This window comes from Rutilus rutilus, assembly GCF_951802725.1.
Source record: "Rutilus rutilus genome assembly, chromosome: 1".
NCBI classification, from domain to species: domain Eukaryota; kingdom Metazoa; phylum Chordata; class Actinopteri; order Cypriniformes; family Leuciscidae; genus Rutilus; species Rutilus rutilus.
Genome location: NC_140209.1, coordinates 57470335 through 57484717, shown reverse-complemented (window position 1 = coordinate 57484717; position 14383 = coordinate 57470335). Strand labels below are relative to the sequence as shown.

At 39.7% G+C, this 14383-nt stretch overlaps 1 protein-coding gene across 1 annotated transcript; it reads left to right on the top strand.

Moving 5' to 3' along the window:
- Positions 1-7452: 7452 nt before the first annotated feature.
- Positions 7453-12554, top strand: LOC311286542 (E3 ubiquitin/ISG15 ligase TRIM25-like). Its single transcript, XM_084402747.1, has 6 exons — positions 7453-8092; positions 9339-9434; positions 9520-9753; positions 10227-10386; positions 10809-10856; positions 11103-12554. Exons 1-6 carry the CDS (start codon positions 7520-7522, stop codon positions 11615-11617), a joined length of 1626 nt encoding a protein of 541 aa, XP_084258873.1. The 5' UTR covers positions 7453-7519; the 3' UTR covers positions 11618-12554.
- Positions 12555-14383: the final 1829 nt, after the last annotated feature.

Sequence of the window (14383 nt, the reverse complement as noted above, 5' to 3'; positions counted from 1 at the left end):
AAATTGAAACGTTTAGTTGAAAAGGTCGCAAAATTATACCATTTATTCGAAGTCTGGAACCCCGACGACAAGTTGGGGCTATTTATAAAATGTGTTTAGCGGGCAACTCACAGGCACCACGCTGGAGACCACTGCTATTCAAATAATGTAAGCAAATTTAAAAGTGCAGCCTTATAAAACTAACGTTCTGTCAGTGGAAACAGGCCGACTCTTCTTCCTCAGTTGTTGTTTTTTACACGTAGCATAAGTGATCATATTAGTGCCCCTGCTGTTGGCTGTTAATACTGCTTTATTAGACTTTTTTTTTTTTTTCTGCCGACGGCCCTTGGTTGGACGGCCGTTCTGGACTTTTCCAGAACGCACAGATTGTCAATCCGTCCCTGGACATATATTTAGACTACTTAACTTAGTGATTGCTATCAGGATGTGAAGAGACTTCACAGAGAGGGAACAAATCACCTACCCTGCTTTCACATGATCGCTTTATGCGATCTTAACGTGAAGAATCTCGGGACAAACAATATATAGATGAAAGGATAAAACATGACTTCGATAAATGAATGTTGATAAATTAAACTCAATGTAGGCCTACTATTGAAATTGATTTCTGGACTCCTGTCTTTTTAAAACGAAGTTACGCCACAATTCACTATTAAACCTATTAAGGGCCGAAATCACTCTCTCTCTCTCTCTCTCACACACACACACACACACACACACACACACACACACACACACACAGCTGCATCTCAGCCACGAGCCACCGCACAAACCGTTCATTCTATTTTTAAATCACATCTTGCACATTTCGAGCACGTGTGTTTTCATGTGGTATCTAAATTTTACTGTCGATTAATAATTTGCTCGGTTTATCATTTTGAACGTTCGCTTCATATTTCCACAGATATGTTAGCGAAATTTTCTCTCCAATATTACCTGATATCTGTATGAATGTGACTGTGAATCTGTATGAGTTTCCATTTCCTTCCACAAGAGGTCACCACAATCATGAATAAAAACTCCGCTATTAATTGAGCAGGAACATGAGACACACACTGACCAGAGATTTTAACACATTTAATGTAACTTTTTTTGTACATTAGCCTAGGCTATATGATGTCCCTCAGATGGTTAATAATAGATATATGCGAATAGACAATCTAAAATATAATACATTTGCAGCAGATGTGTGACAATGCTTTTACATGACAGTTTACATATAATGTGTTTACATTGCATTAACATAACATGAGCCTTGAGCCTAATCTGCTAATGTTTTTGTTGTTGTTTAAAGGCAGAGGGTCTGTCCTTTCTTTTGATATTTTACATGTTCAATAATCATACAACAAAATTATTCTGTGGGCCATGATCAAAAATGCTGGTGGTGGCTGGGAACAAAAAAACAAAACAAAAACACTTGCGGGGAAAGAGTTAAACCATTATACAAAATAAATTAATAGATAATAATAATAATAATAATAATAATAATTTTTCATATTTTTCTAAAGATCATGAAGACAATGAAGTGCCCGTGCATTAGATTAGAATTAGCATTACGAATATAATTAATTTCAAGATAAAGCGTAAAGATTTTAGGGGGAAATGTGTTCAATGAAAATAATGTAATTTAAAAAATGACCAAAAAGTATTCTCCATGGCCTTGAACTTTCAGAGCAAACTTTTCTTCTACACTTGAAACATTTGCTCATGTGCAGCTGAAAGGAATAAAACCACTGACTGCCGTTATTCTAAAGCTTTTATGTCTGTTGCCAGTTAATCGTCTGAATGTTGCAGTCGGATCTTGGATACGCTGTTAAACTGGGCTTCAGAGAAGAGTTCACAACCAGTGTTAACTGGTGAGTGTTGAGGAGACGGTGGGAGGACATCTGCTGCGTTCTGCTCCACCAGATGCAGAGCCTCTAAGCAATCGCATTTTTACAGCCAAACACAGAATGGCTTTTCTGTTGCAGAATATTCTGCTATGAGGCTGTGCGGTCCAACACGTGAGAGCTCGTTCACATTATAGAGCTTCTGGCTGAAGCGTAAAACACAACGACTGAAAGTGTGCGCTGAGTGAATCATCACTTTACATAAAAGAACTGACAAAGAGAGGCTCACTATATAAAAACACCTAAAATGTTTTCGTAATTTAATATATATATATATCTTGGAGCTGGGAAACATTAGTCCTATCCAACAACTAAACTGGATGAAAAACTATCAGCATGCTTAACCCTATAAAGCATACTGTATCATATTTGATAGAATTGATGATTTTCTAAGGCCTCTAAATTATAAACACGATCAAAACTGCTGAAAAACATTGAATTGGACACAAAATGAATGTCTTTCACAATATGGGGTTTGTTTATTGCTTCGGGCCGCTCGGTTGAGATCCCTCAGGAACACTGTTGGGAAGTGAACTTTCATCAGATCCATGTACTGAATGTGCTCATGTGGCTTTAAGGAGACAGGTTGGTAACAATGTTAGAAATGCAACTGTTATGAAAGCCAATCAATCAACCGACTCTCTCTTTTATCTTTTATTGCGTGTTTTTACACCTCTCTTCCAGATAAACATGCCCTGGTCACTGGTGCTCTTTGAGTGTTGGTCAAAAATTACCAATTTTTTTTTTTCTTACTTTCAATGGAATGAATATACAAAATTTTTGTTCTATAATGTTTTTTATTTCATATTTTGTATTTTTAGGGGATTTTATGGTACTAAATTATATTTACGCTGTATTTATAATCCATTTATTTACTTTTTTGAGCATAGACCTGAAAATAAAATTTCCAACTTAAACTGTCATAAATCTTGAATGCTTTACAGCACAGACTTCAGTTTGATCTCTTTTCAAAGACAACACTTGGCAGATTATTGCTGAAGTGAAAAAAGGGTACTATATGGTTATCCGGACCACACCTGACCAAACGTGACCACAACTGCTCTTGGTTGGTCGTAACCCCAGTGACGGGTAGGTTTAGGGGCGGGGTTGGGGTAGGTCATCACATGTGGTCCGGATAACCGTATAGTACCGAAAAAAGTTGTAAAAAGTGAACTTAAAAAACCTACAGAATTAGACATTTATTGTTATGAAAAATGCGCAAAAACTCAATAAAATTTTTTTTTTTTTTTTTTTTTTTTTACCAAAGAACACCAGAGGGTTAAACCGATGAAGATCATGCATGCACTCCTCTCAGTGTGATGTTACCCCTATCATCTTCATCAAAGGTCTGGCCAAGAGCATTGACGGCGTTACTCTTGATGACCCAACATCCTCCTTCAGTGATGTTCTGTCCTGCAAGACAAAGGCTGCAGTTGAGCTACATTTACTTATAAAGGGCAAAGTTGTGAATTTCAGGTGCAAATGTACAACATCAAGGTGATTGATGTCCACTACTCTGTGACTGATGTCCTCTACCGTCCCCTACTCCACCTTTGAGGCCACTGAGAAGGTCTTCAAAAACATTGATGCATTCTGCCCGGTTCACAATGTATGATTTTGGGCTGTCCCAGACGAAAGATGACCAATCATGGGGATATCTGTGGTCGTGGCTCCTAAACGGTGGTCCTACATCGTACAGTAAGAGCGGTTCAAAGACGGACGTTGTCACGGTCTTGCGACCAAAGATAGTCTGCGATCATTTTCTGTGAGAAATTTAGCATGATCATCTCACAGTGTGTTTGCTGCTACGACCTACGTCTATCGATTAGCCAATAAAAACACGAAATGGTGTATTTATCAAAGTGACATGACGCTAAAACTTAAACCTACTTACCTCAAGCTCCATTTGCAAAATTGGCATGGAAAGTTGTCCTCTTTTCCCTAGCAATGACAGCGTCCATATTCTCCTCTTTCGCTTCCTTGTCTTTTTTCAACGCACATCAAAACCACAATTGTCACAATTGTGATTCATCTTGCTCTATTTGTTCACCACTAGCTCACGCTGATGATGTTTCATTGTTCTATACTAACTTGTGTCATAGGTGTCATCATCGTACTGTCTGTCGTACCCAAGTTTATCAGATCCATGTCGTACAGTGATTTATAATGATCTTATATGATTGCCGAAATTGTCTGTAGCAGGCATTAAAGTGACAGTAAAGACATTTATGATGTTACAGGAGATGTTTATTTCATATAAATGCTGTTCATTGAACTTTCTATTTATCAAAGAATACTGAAAAATTATTTGACACTGAATGTAGCAGTTTCCACTGAAATATGAAGCAGCTCAACTGTTCTCGACATTGATAAATGTTTCTTAAGCATCAAATGATCATATTAGAATGATTTCTGAAGGATCATGTGATACTAAAGACTGCAGCAATGATGCAGAAAAATCAGCTTTGATCACAGGAGTAAATTACCTTTTAAAATATATAACAATAGAAAACAGTTATTTTACAATAATATTTCACATTTTTACTGTATTTTATTTTTATCAGATCCTCATTGTCCTCAATCTCATTTCCGGCAGCATCTCAGACTCTTCACATCCGGTCTGAATAAACACACACGCGCACACACATGTACGAACGCATACATACACGCACAGACACACACACACACACACACACACACACACACACACACACACACACACAGACACACACATACACAAACACAAACACACATACACACACACACACACACACAGACAGACATGCACATACTACTACTTTTTTTAGGTATCAGCCATATACCCGATTTACCAATACCCAATGTGTTATGCTTGGGCAGTATACTAATGAGGTGGGTGGGACATGTTTCATGCCATGTTAGATCACATCCTGAGAGTCTACGCTTTCAGAAAATATATTATTATTTATTTGTTCTTCCCTTTTATTATACAACAGTTTCAACATTATGCATGTGACAGTTAGACTTCTATTGGTAGATACAATGCCTTAAACATAGATAAAATTAGTATCAGTGAATTAATTTACATAACTTTTAATGTAACCTCTGTCCTCTGATTCTTGCAAAATCCTCACATTTCATATAATATTTTACATCCTATGAATACATTTTAGCAGCGTTATGGACATAACATGAAATACACACACTTTACAAGTGTCCTACAAACTCTGTAAATTATTAAACAAACTACCAATGTAGCATGAAAAAGACTTGCTTGAACACAATAAGTGTGTTTTTGAAACTCATTTTTATAATACATTATGTAGGGAAAACCACTGTTATGAATGTGACATTTTCACATTACGGATGTTAAGTGTCTAAACTAATGACTTTTGATATAAAACTTAAATAGTAATAGCAAATAATTACAAAACTCTAAATTATCCATGATCCACAGGAATACTCCAGACAGTCTTTTAAAATATACAACTTATATACATAAACACGCAATACAGCCAAATTGCTCCACGTCATTAATTTTTGTGGAAAGCCAGTGCAGGCCTGAGCGGCGGACATATTTTGTACCGCCATGCGGTACCTACATCTAGTTTATATAGCACCTTAAAACAACATTACTGCTGACCAAGGTGCTTCACAAAAACACAATAAAAAATAACAGTCGTACAAAAATACTAAGAAATATACACAATTATGAAAAGGCCTGAGAAAAAAGATACGTTTTCAGAGATGACTTAAATGCATATAAGGAAGAAGATAACCTAACAAATTGAGGTAACGAATTCCACAGCTTATTCAACAGTTCAGAATGCGAGATCGGGTGGAAGTGTGAAAATTTCGGTCGACTCGTAGGCAAACGCCAGACCTTCTGGGATGGATTCAGTACAATCTGGGATTTAATGCAAATTATTTTGCTTATGAAAAAGCTGCAAAACTTCTCACACAACTCTGGGCTCTGAGCAACACCAATCTCAGTAGAAGGATTTAATACTTATTTTATAGTCGAAAACAAAAGCTTAGGACAGTGGGAATTCTGAGAAATCAAATTTGAAAAATATTTAGACCTTTGCCAGGCGACCTCCTCTTGAAATTTGACTAAGGAATTTTGCAATAGCTGATAAGAGATTTGTAATTTATCCTTCCTCCATTTTCTTTCTGCCCTTCTACACTCACGAACAAGGGTTAGGGAAAGGGTTAATGAGCTCATTGTTTCTGCCAAAATGATGTTAGCTAACTGCATGATCTGTATAATCTTAGAACTGTACATTTTTTGACATATTGACATTGCTTTGACACAGTATATAGACACATGCATTCGTGAATAAATCTTCACTCTGTCATACATGAGCTAGGACAGCCATTCCCAAACTGTGGTCCGCGGACTACAAGTGGTCCGTGAGGGTACTGCAGGTGGTCCGTGGAAAGGCAAAATAAAATCTAAAGTAATATTTTTTTTTTACCTTCATTTTACCAGGAAATTCCCATAAAATAAAAAAGAATATGTAGGCCTATATTGATATAACATTTTAATTAAATTGTCAAGTTATTGTGTGATTACTAAAATAGCCTAGTGGTGTTCGGCCGTGACATTCAAGTTCAGTGCCGTTAGAACCACAACATTGGTTCGGTGGATAGCAACAGGTTCTCTGAAGAGAAAAGGGCAGAGGCAAATATTATCTCATTATCACATCACACGCATAGCCTTTAATGGTGCGTTCACACCGGACGAAATTTCGCTTCAAACTTTTGTTTTGACGCGCGAATTGATACAAAGTGGTCAAGTGTATATCACTAGACGCGGCAGGCGCGAATTTGACATATGATCCCTTTTTGAATTTGACGCGCTCGCGTCCGGTGTGAACGCACAGTTAGGCAAAGGCAGTTTATATGAAACGAAATGTTTATAAATGGAATGAATAAGGCCTGTTATTATTTTAATTTCCAGTTAGTTTCTTGATCTCGCGTTTCTGAAATGTTTTGCGGATGTGCTGTTAAGTGGACAAACTCACTTTTTGAGGACTTGTAAAACTGAAGATTAATAATCCCCTAAAATGGCCAAAGGTTTTGAAATGTTGACTATATTCCAGTGTTCTTATTACTGTATAGATTTCATACTCCATTGCTATGGAAATAAGCCTGTTGTTCAAATGAACCTGATTATGCCCTCGGGCGTTTGAGTAAATAAATAAATAAAATATGTGGCAGCCGTTGTGTGCAGTAAACTTTCTTTTAACAAGCCTGTTGTACTGATGTGATGACCAATGATAGTTTTAGAGCTAGTAAGCCTATTTAGAGGTGCAGATTAATTCAGGTAGGACTCTGTGTATGTAGACATATTTTATTATGTGTATTATGAGGTGGTCCGCGAAAATTCTTGATTACAAATAGTGGTCCACACACACAAAAAGTTTGAAAACCCCTGAGCTAGGACTCCACTTGAAGGACACATACAGTAAACACAGCAGTAAAGTGTGTGTGTGAACGAGGAAGCTGCTTTACAGACACGCCTATTTTACACACGTCACTCAAACACAGAACCAGGAAACTATTTCAGCTCCTCAGTTCAGAGAAACAGAAACTGGAGTGTTGTTGAGCTGTTGTGTGTTTGTGTCTCTCTGTATTCATGCAGTAAAATGGCAGAAGCCAGATTTTCTCAGGATGAGTTCACGTGTCCAGTGTGTCTGGATCTCCTGAAGGAACCAGTGACTATCCACTGTGGACACAGTTACTGTAAGATCTGTATTACAGACTGCTGGGATCAGGAGGATGAGAAGAGAGTCTACAGCTGCCCTCAGTGCAGACAGACCTTCAGTCCAAGACCTGCTTTAGGCAAAAACACCATTCTGGCTGAACTGGTGGAGAAACTGAAGAAGACTAAACTTCCTGCTGACTGTTACACTGGATCTGGAGACGTGGAGTGTGACGTCTGTACTGGAAGAAAATACAAAGCCGTCAAGTCCTGTCTGGTGTGTCAGGAATCTTACTGTCAAACTCATTTAGACCGTCATGAGGAATATCACTCTCGTAAACCACACAAAGTGATTGATGCCACTGGACGACTGCAGGACATGATCTGCTGTAAACATGATAAAGAGCTAGAAATGTTCTGTGTCACTGATCAAGAATGCATTTGTGTGTGGTGTAAAGAGTATGAACATAAAAACCACAACACTGTATCAACTGCAGAACAGAGGACAGAGACACAGGTATGAACTGAGAGAGATTGATTTCTGTCTTCATTTACTCACTCATTTACTCATGTTGTCCCAAACCAATTTGACTCACTTTCTTCTGTGGAATAGATTGTAAAAGAAGATATTTTGAAGAATGTCTCATGTATTTTACTCTATACATTGAAAGTCAAAGAGGTACAAAAGTTTCAAGCTCCAAAAAGGATAAAAAAACATAGAAGTAATCTTAACATCTAGTGGTTTAAAAAAGAAGTGTGATTAATTGTATTAACGTGCACTTGTAGTGTACTTAAAATTAAAAGTATATTTAAAAAAAAAAATTACTTGGACATAATATAATATTAATGAAATGAAAGGCCACTTAAGTGCACTTAAAGACAGCAAATGTTCATGACGGTTTCACTTGATAAAAACACTTTATCAATTTATTATTACTTTGTAATAATGTCTAATTAAAAGTTGTACTTTAAAGTGCATTTAATAATAATATTTAATAATAATATTTAATATTTCAATGTGACTCTCTGTCATGCTTTAAAGAAGTGCACTTATTTAGATGTATATACCAAATTACTTGATTATAATTGCAACTGCAGTGTGTTATTCAATATATTTAAAGTTAATATATGTTTAATGTACAACATTATTACAGTATATTTTAGTCGGTACATATGACAGTACACTTTAACTATATTTTAAAAACAATAAAAGTATGGCAATTAACATAAAACTATGTATTTGTAAACATCACGTTCAGTTCACACTTAAGTATATTATTTTAAAGTATATTATTTACATGCACTTTTTAAAGGAATGCTTCTTTTAAAAGCACTTTTTTTTTTTTTAAATGACCAATTTTGATTCACAAATCAAATCAAATCATTGATCAACTCATACACAGCACAAATCAAATATGACATCAAAAACATCAAACTTCACTGATTTGTGTGATGACATCTATTGTGTCGTCATGTCTTCTGTTGTGTCTCACAATAGACACAATAGTCATACAGGTTTGGAGTGACATGAGGGAGAGTAAATGATGACAGAATTAAAACTTTAGGGTGAAGTATTCATATGAAACTAGGCACTGATGAAATACTGCTGACATTTCAGTTTCATATTCATTCATAATCTCATTTCAGGAAACTATGAATCAGTGGTTTGAACCTACAGTATAAACTTACCATGCTAGATCTTTAACCCTTATTGTGTGATAGTAGTTTTATGTGTCATTCCCTGTTATTGGTTTGTCCTCCAGAAACAGCTGAAGGAGACGCAGATGAAGATCCGTCAGAGAATCCAGCAGAGACAGAAAGATCTTCATCAGCTGAGAGAGGCTGTGGAGTCTCATAAGGTGAGTCTGGAGAAGAAGAGAAGTGTGAGACGTCTCAGTTTGGACTCACTGAACTCACTGTGTGATTGTGATGTGTGTGTAACAGCGCTCTGCACACACAGCAGTGGAGGACAGTGAGAAGATCTTCACTGAGATCATCCGCTCCATTGAGAGAAGCCGCTCTGAGGCGACACAGCGGATCAGAGATCAGGAAAAGACTGCAGTGAGTCGAGCTGAAGGACGACTGGAGCGACTGGAGCAGGAGATCAATGATCTGAGGAGGAGAGACGCTGAGCTGGAGCAGCTTTCACACACACACCATCACATCCAGTTCCTGCAGGTAACAGAGATCTAGAAGAACTGGATCATAGTGGACTTGAGCAAGAGACTCACAGAGAAACATTTCATGAGAGCAGAATGAGACTAACTTAAGCAGGGCAAAAAAACACTCTAAAGCTCAGCTATTTGCATTTAATAAAAACATTAAACTAAACCACATTCATTTTACTGCAAATAACATGCAATTAAGTTTTTGAAAACATTACAGCCAATCTGCACTTATATATTTTTAAAGTATATTATTTCTGTTACAAGTACGGTACTTTCTTTTTCACAAGGAGTGTAAGTGTGAAATACTAGAGTTTGTAGCATTAAATGATGAATATGAGAAGAATGTGCTGATTGTGTGAAAGTGCTGGATTGAAGCGAGTCACTGAAGAGAAGTGAAGTCAACAAGAGCCGCTCAGATCTGATATAGTGCAGGTTATTGGCTGAAGTGTGGAGATGATGAGTTTTGATTTCTGTTTTCTGTAGAGTTTCCAGTCTCTCTCAGCACCTCCTGAATCTACAGACGAACCCGACGTTTCCTTCAGTTCTCTCTCCTCTTTTGATGGCGTGAGAGAATCTGTCCGTCAGCTGAGAGACAAACTGGAGGATTTCTGCAAAGAGGAGCTCAAGAAGATCTCTGATAGAGGTAAAGTCCTGCGCCTCGTTTATACAGACGTGTGGAGAATGATCCGAAATATGAACGTACAACAGTTTCTGAAATGTTCCTATGATTTATAAAACATGCGCACAAATAATTGTCCTAAACGCATCCCACTTTATAAATCACAGTTCATCTTTAATTCAAGTGCATCAACTCTACAGAACAGCCACAAACATCCCTTGATGGTTTAGAAGTAATAAATACTTATGTATATATTGAAATTGAAATCCATTGAAATTTAGGATTGAATCCGATACGTGTGTTTTATATATGAGGCATCTGGAGATTCTTCTGTTCTCAGAAATGAGTCCTTCATCATCTAATATCAGATTAGAAACGTCTTAGAAATGGATGTATTTTATCTTGTCATTTCTCTTCACACTGTTCATGTCTGTTTATTTCCACAGTCACATTCACCAACATGAATCCCAAGACCAGGAACGACTTCCTACAATGTAAGTCACTGAGAAACAAGCAGAAAAACTCACTGAATGTGTTCATGTTCTTCCTGTAGAAGGAGAAATAAACATGATAGAAGAGTTTTATAATTGATCATGTAAATGATGATTTGCACAGGATATTTGGTCAGCTGCACTGAGACACTGATGATACATTGAACATTGATTCATGACGAGTTCAGATACATTAAAAGATCAGACAGATTCATAATTCCTGATTCTGATGTGTTTTCTCTCCATCAGATTCCCATCAGCTGACTCTGGATCTGAACACAGTGAATGAACACCTCAGTCTGTCAAAGAGGAAAATAGTGATTTCTTACACTGACACACAACAGTCGTATCCTGATCATCCAGACAGATTTGATTGTTATTCTCAGGTGTTGTGTAGAGAGAGTGTGTGTGGACGCGGTTACTGGGAGATTGAGTGGAGTGGTGATGTGTATATATCAGTGTCATATAAGAGAATCAGCAGGAAGGGAGGGGGTATTAAGTGTGGATTTGGATTTAATGATCAGTCCTGGAGTTTGTTCTGCTCTTCCTCCAGTTACACATTCTGGCACAATAACAAACGCACTGATCTCCCTGTAAAGTCCATCAGCAGAAGAATAGGAGTTTATGTGGATCACAGTGCAGGAACTCTGTCCTTCTACAGCGTCTCTGTTACAATGAGCCTCATCCACACAGTCCAGACCACATTCACTCAGACACTCTATCCTGGGTTTAGGGTTTGGTCTGGATCAGTGAAATTGTGTTGATGTTTCAGAATAGACTGTACAGAGATTTTACCCATAATGCTTTGAGCTGATAAATCAGTAACAGTGAGTCTCTTGTTTTCTCTTACATTTTCACATGATTTTCAATGTTAGGCTATTTTGTTCTAATGTTAACAAATTCACAAGATTTTGTTGCTCTTAAGATTTATATTATCCAAGTTGCCAGAATATAATACTACTAAAACAACTTGTCTTTTCTATGAAGTAATGATACAAGCTCAGAGACATTTATAATCTTTTGATGTTTTTGATGTACAGTACACAGAGTGTCTTGACTTGGTGTTCTGGATACTGGAGTCCCCCTGTGGTGAAAATCAAGCTTTTAATGTTGTTTATATGTCTATGTGCTATTTTTAATATGCTTTAAGACAAACCATGTGTAAATTCATAAGTCGACACCATTGCTGAGTATTTTCTCCTTAAAACTGCAGTGAATCAAAGACAGTCTCAAAAACACGGTTTGAAATCGCTGGTGTTTCTGACGTCACAAACTACCTTGTAACCAATCAGATCAACGTGTGATCGTCAACCAGTGGATCTCTGAGCTGGTGCGAGTGAGTGGAGGCGGGGCTCATTTGCATATTCATAGAACCGTATATACTAAATGAGGCAAAGGTGTAGAGTTACATTCAAGCTGTTGTAAGGCATGAATCAGTTTTTTTCAAAGGAAAAAAAACATTTAAATGTGTAAATTTGGTGAATTCAAATTCAAAGGTGAGTTTTAAGGGATAGAATGATTGACTTCAGGGGGACTTTAACTCTTTTCAGACAGATTACTGTGATAATGCAGCTGTTTTATTCACATATTCATCAAATCAAGTCAAGTCACCTTTATTTATATAGTGCTTTTTACAATACAGATTGTTTCAAAGCAGCAGTGATAATGTTGTAAATATATAATATAATTATAATAAAATAATGCAACAAAGTTTGTTCCCTTTCGTGGTCACTCCGAGTTACGTCGGATGACGACGATTGGGGTTTCGCTTAGAAGCCTATCACCTTCGAGTATATAAAACGAGCCAATGGCAATGAAATGCCATGGGTCTGCGGAATTTGCATAGCGTAACTCCGCCCGCCGCAGGGGGTATATAAGGAAGTACGCTGCACAATGCAGACATGCTTTCGCTTCGGAGCCGAGAACTTCTCCACTCCTGCAAGCCAAAGATTCTGAGTTAGTCTTCTCTTACCTTCGAGACGAGCGAGCTCTCCGGTGTTGGTGTGACGGCGATTTCAGCGAGTGCACACTTCCCTGCTGATCTTGTCAGTGATCTGACAGTTAGTGTGATTTCTCCCTGTTCGCTTCAACATCCGCGGAGTTTTCCTCTCACAAAAAGAGCATTGCATGTGGCACGTCTTTTTAAAGATGTCTCGCCCATGCACTTCTGGTTGTGGTCGCGATGTATTTTCTCCTGATGGGCACAATCTCTGCTTAGCGTGTTTGGGCGTTGATCACGCTGAAGCAGCGTTTGTGGATGATTCATGTTCTCATTGCGGGAACATGACCATCTCCATGCTGCGGTCGAGACTCAATGAGCTCATCAGAGCGAGAGTCCCCTCATCCACACCCCGATCTACGGTCTCCCCGAGAGGCTGTACTTCGGCTGGTGGCCAGGGTGACCTGAGGGTATCTGTGTGGGACAAACCGCCGATACGTCCACGGTCCACACACCCCTCTTCAGCATTGGTACCCGCGAGCGTGCAAACCGAAACCGCCGGTCCCTCTACGGAGGCCCCGCGCGTTTCGTTTCGCGTTCCACAGGAGGATGCAATGTCGATCACTGCATCACAAGGTGGGCATGAGTCCTCGGGAAGTGAGGATTCGGCTGTGTTGCCGCCCTCGGGCGTGCCAGCATTGCCCGAGTCTGATCCCGAGCTGACTGCCATGCTTTCCCGGGCAGCCGCGGCCATTGGGCTCGGGTGGTCCCCGCCGCCCGATCCAGTGCGCTCGCGGCTGGATGATTGGTTTTTGGGAGCGGCCGCTGACATTCGTCGCCGCCCAACCCCAATACCATTCTTCCCGGAAGTGCATGAGGAAGTCACGCGGTCCTGGAAGGCTCCCATGTCTTCCCGCGATCGTTCGTCGGCTTTCTCCGCCTTTCCTCCCCTCGATAGAGCTGATGCTTGTGGGTACACTGGGATTCCCACGGTTGAACGTTCTGTCGCGATGCAGCTGTGTCCGGCAGGCGCTTCATCACGTGGTGATCCTAAGCACCCGTCCAAAGCCTGTGGATTCTCGTCCACTCTCGTGGCGAAGTCTTACAGTGCGGCGGGACAGGCAGCTGCCTCTTTGCATGCCATGGCCATTCTGCAGGTCTACCAGGCCCAGATGCTTCGTGACATGCACGAGGGCAGGACAGACCCAGGGCTCGTTGATGAGCTGCGCGCCGCCACCGACCTCGCTCTCCGAGCGACGAAGGTGACCGCGCGCTCCCTGGGTTTGGTGATGTCCACAGCTGTGGTCCAGGAGAGACATCTCTGGCTGAACCTGGCTGATATGTGTGAGCCCGAGCGGACTCGTCTGCTGGATGCTCCCATATCCCAGGCCGGCCTTTTCGGCGGTGCGGTCGAGGATTTTGCCCAACAGTTCTCGACCGCCCAGAAGCAGACTGAGGCTATCAAGCACATTCTGCCCCGACGCTCTGCTGCTCAGCCGTCGGCACAGAATCCTCAGCCTGCTCGCCGCCGAGGGCGCCCTCCCGCGGCCGCCCCTCCCGCACGGCCCCAGCAGCAACCTTCACCCGGGCC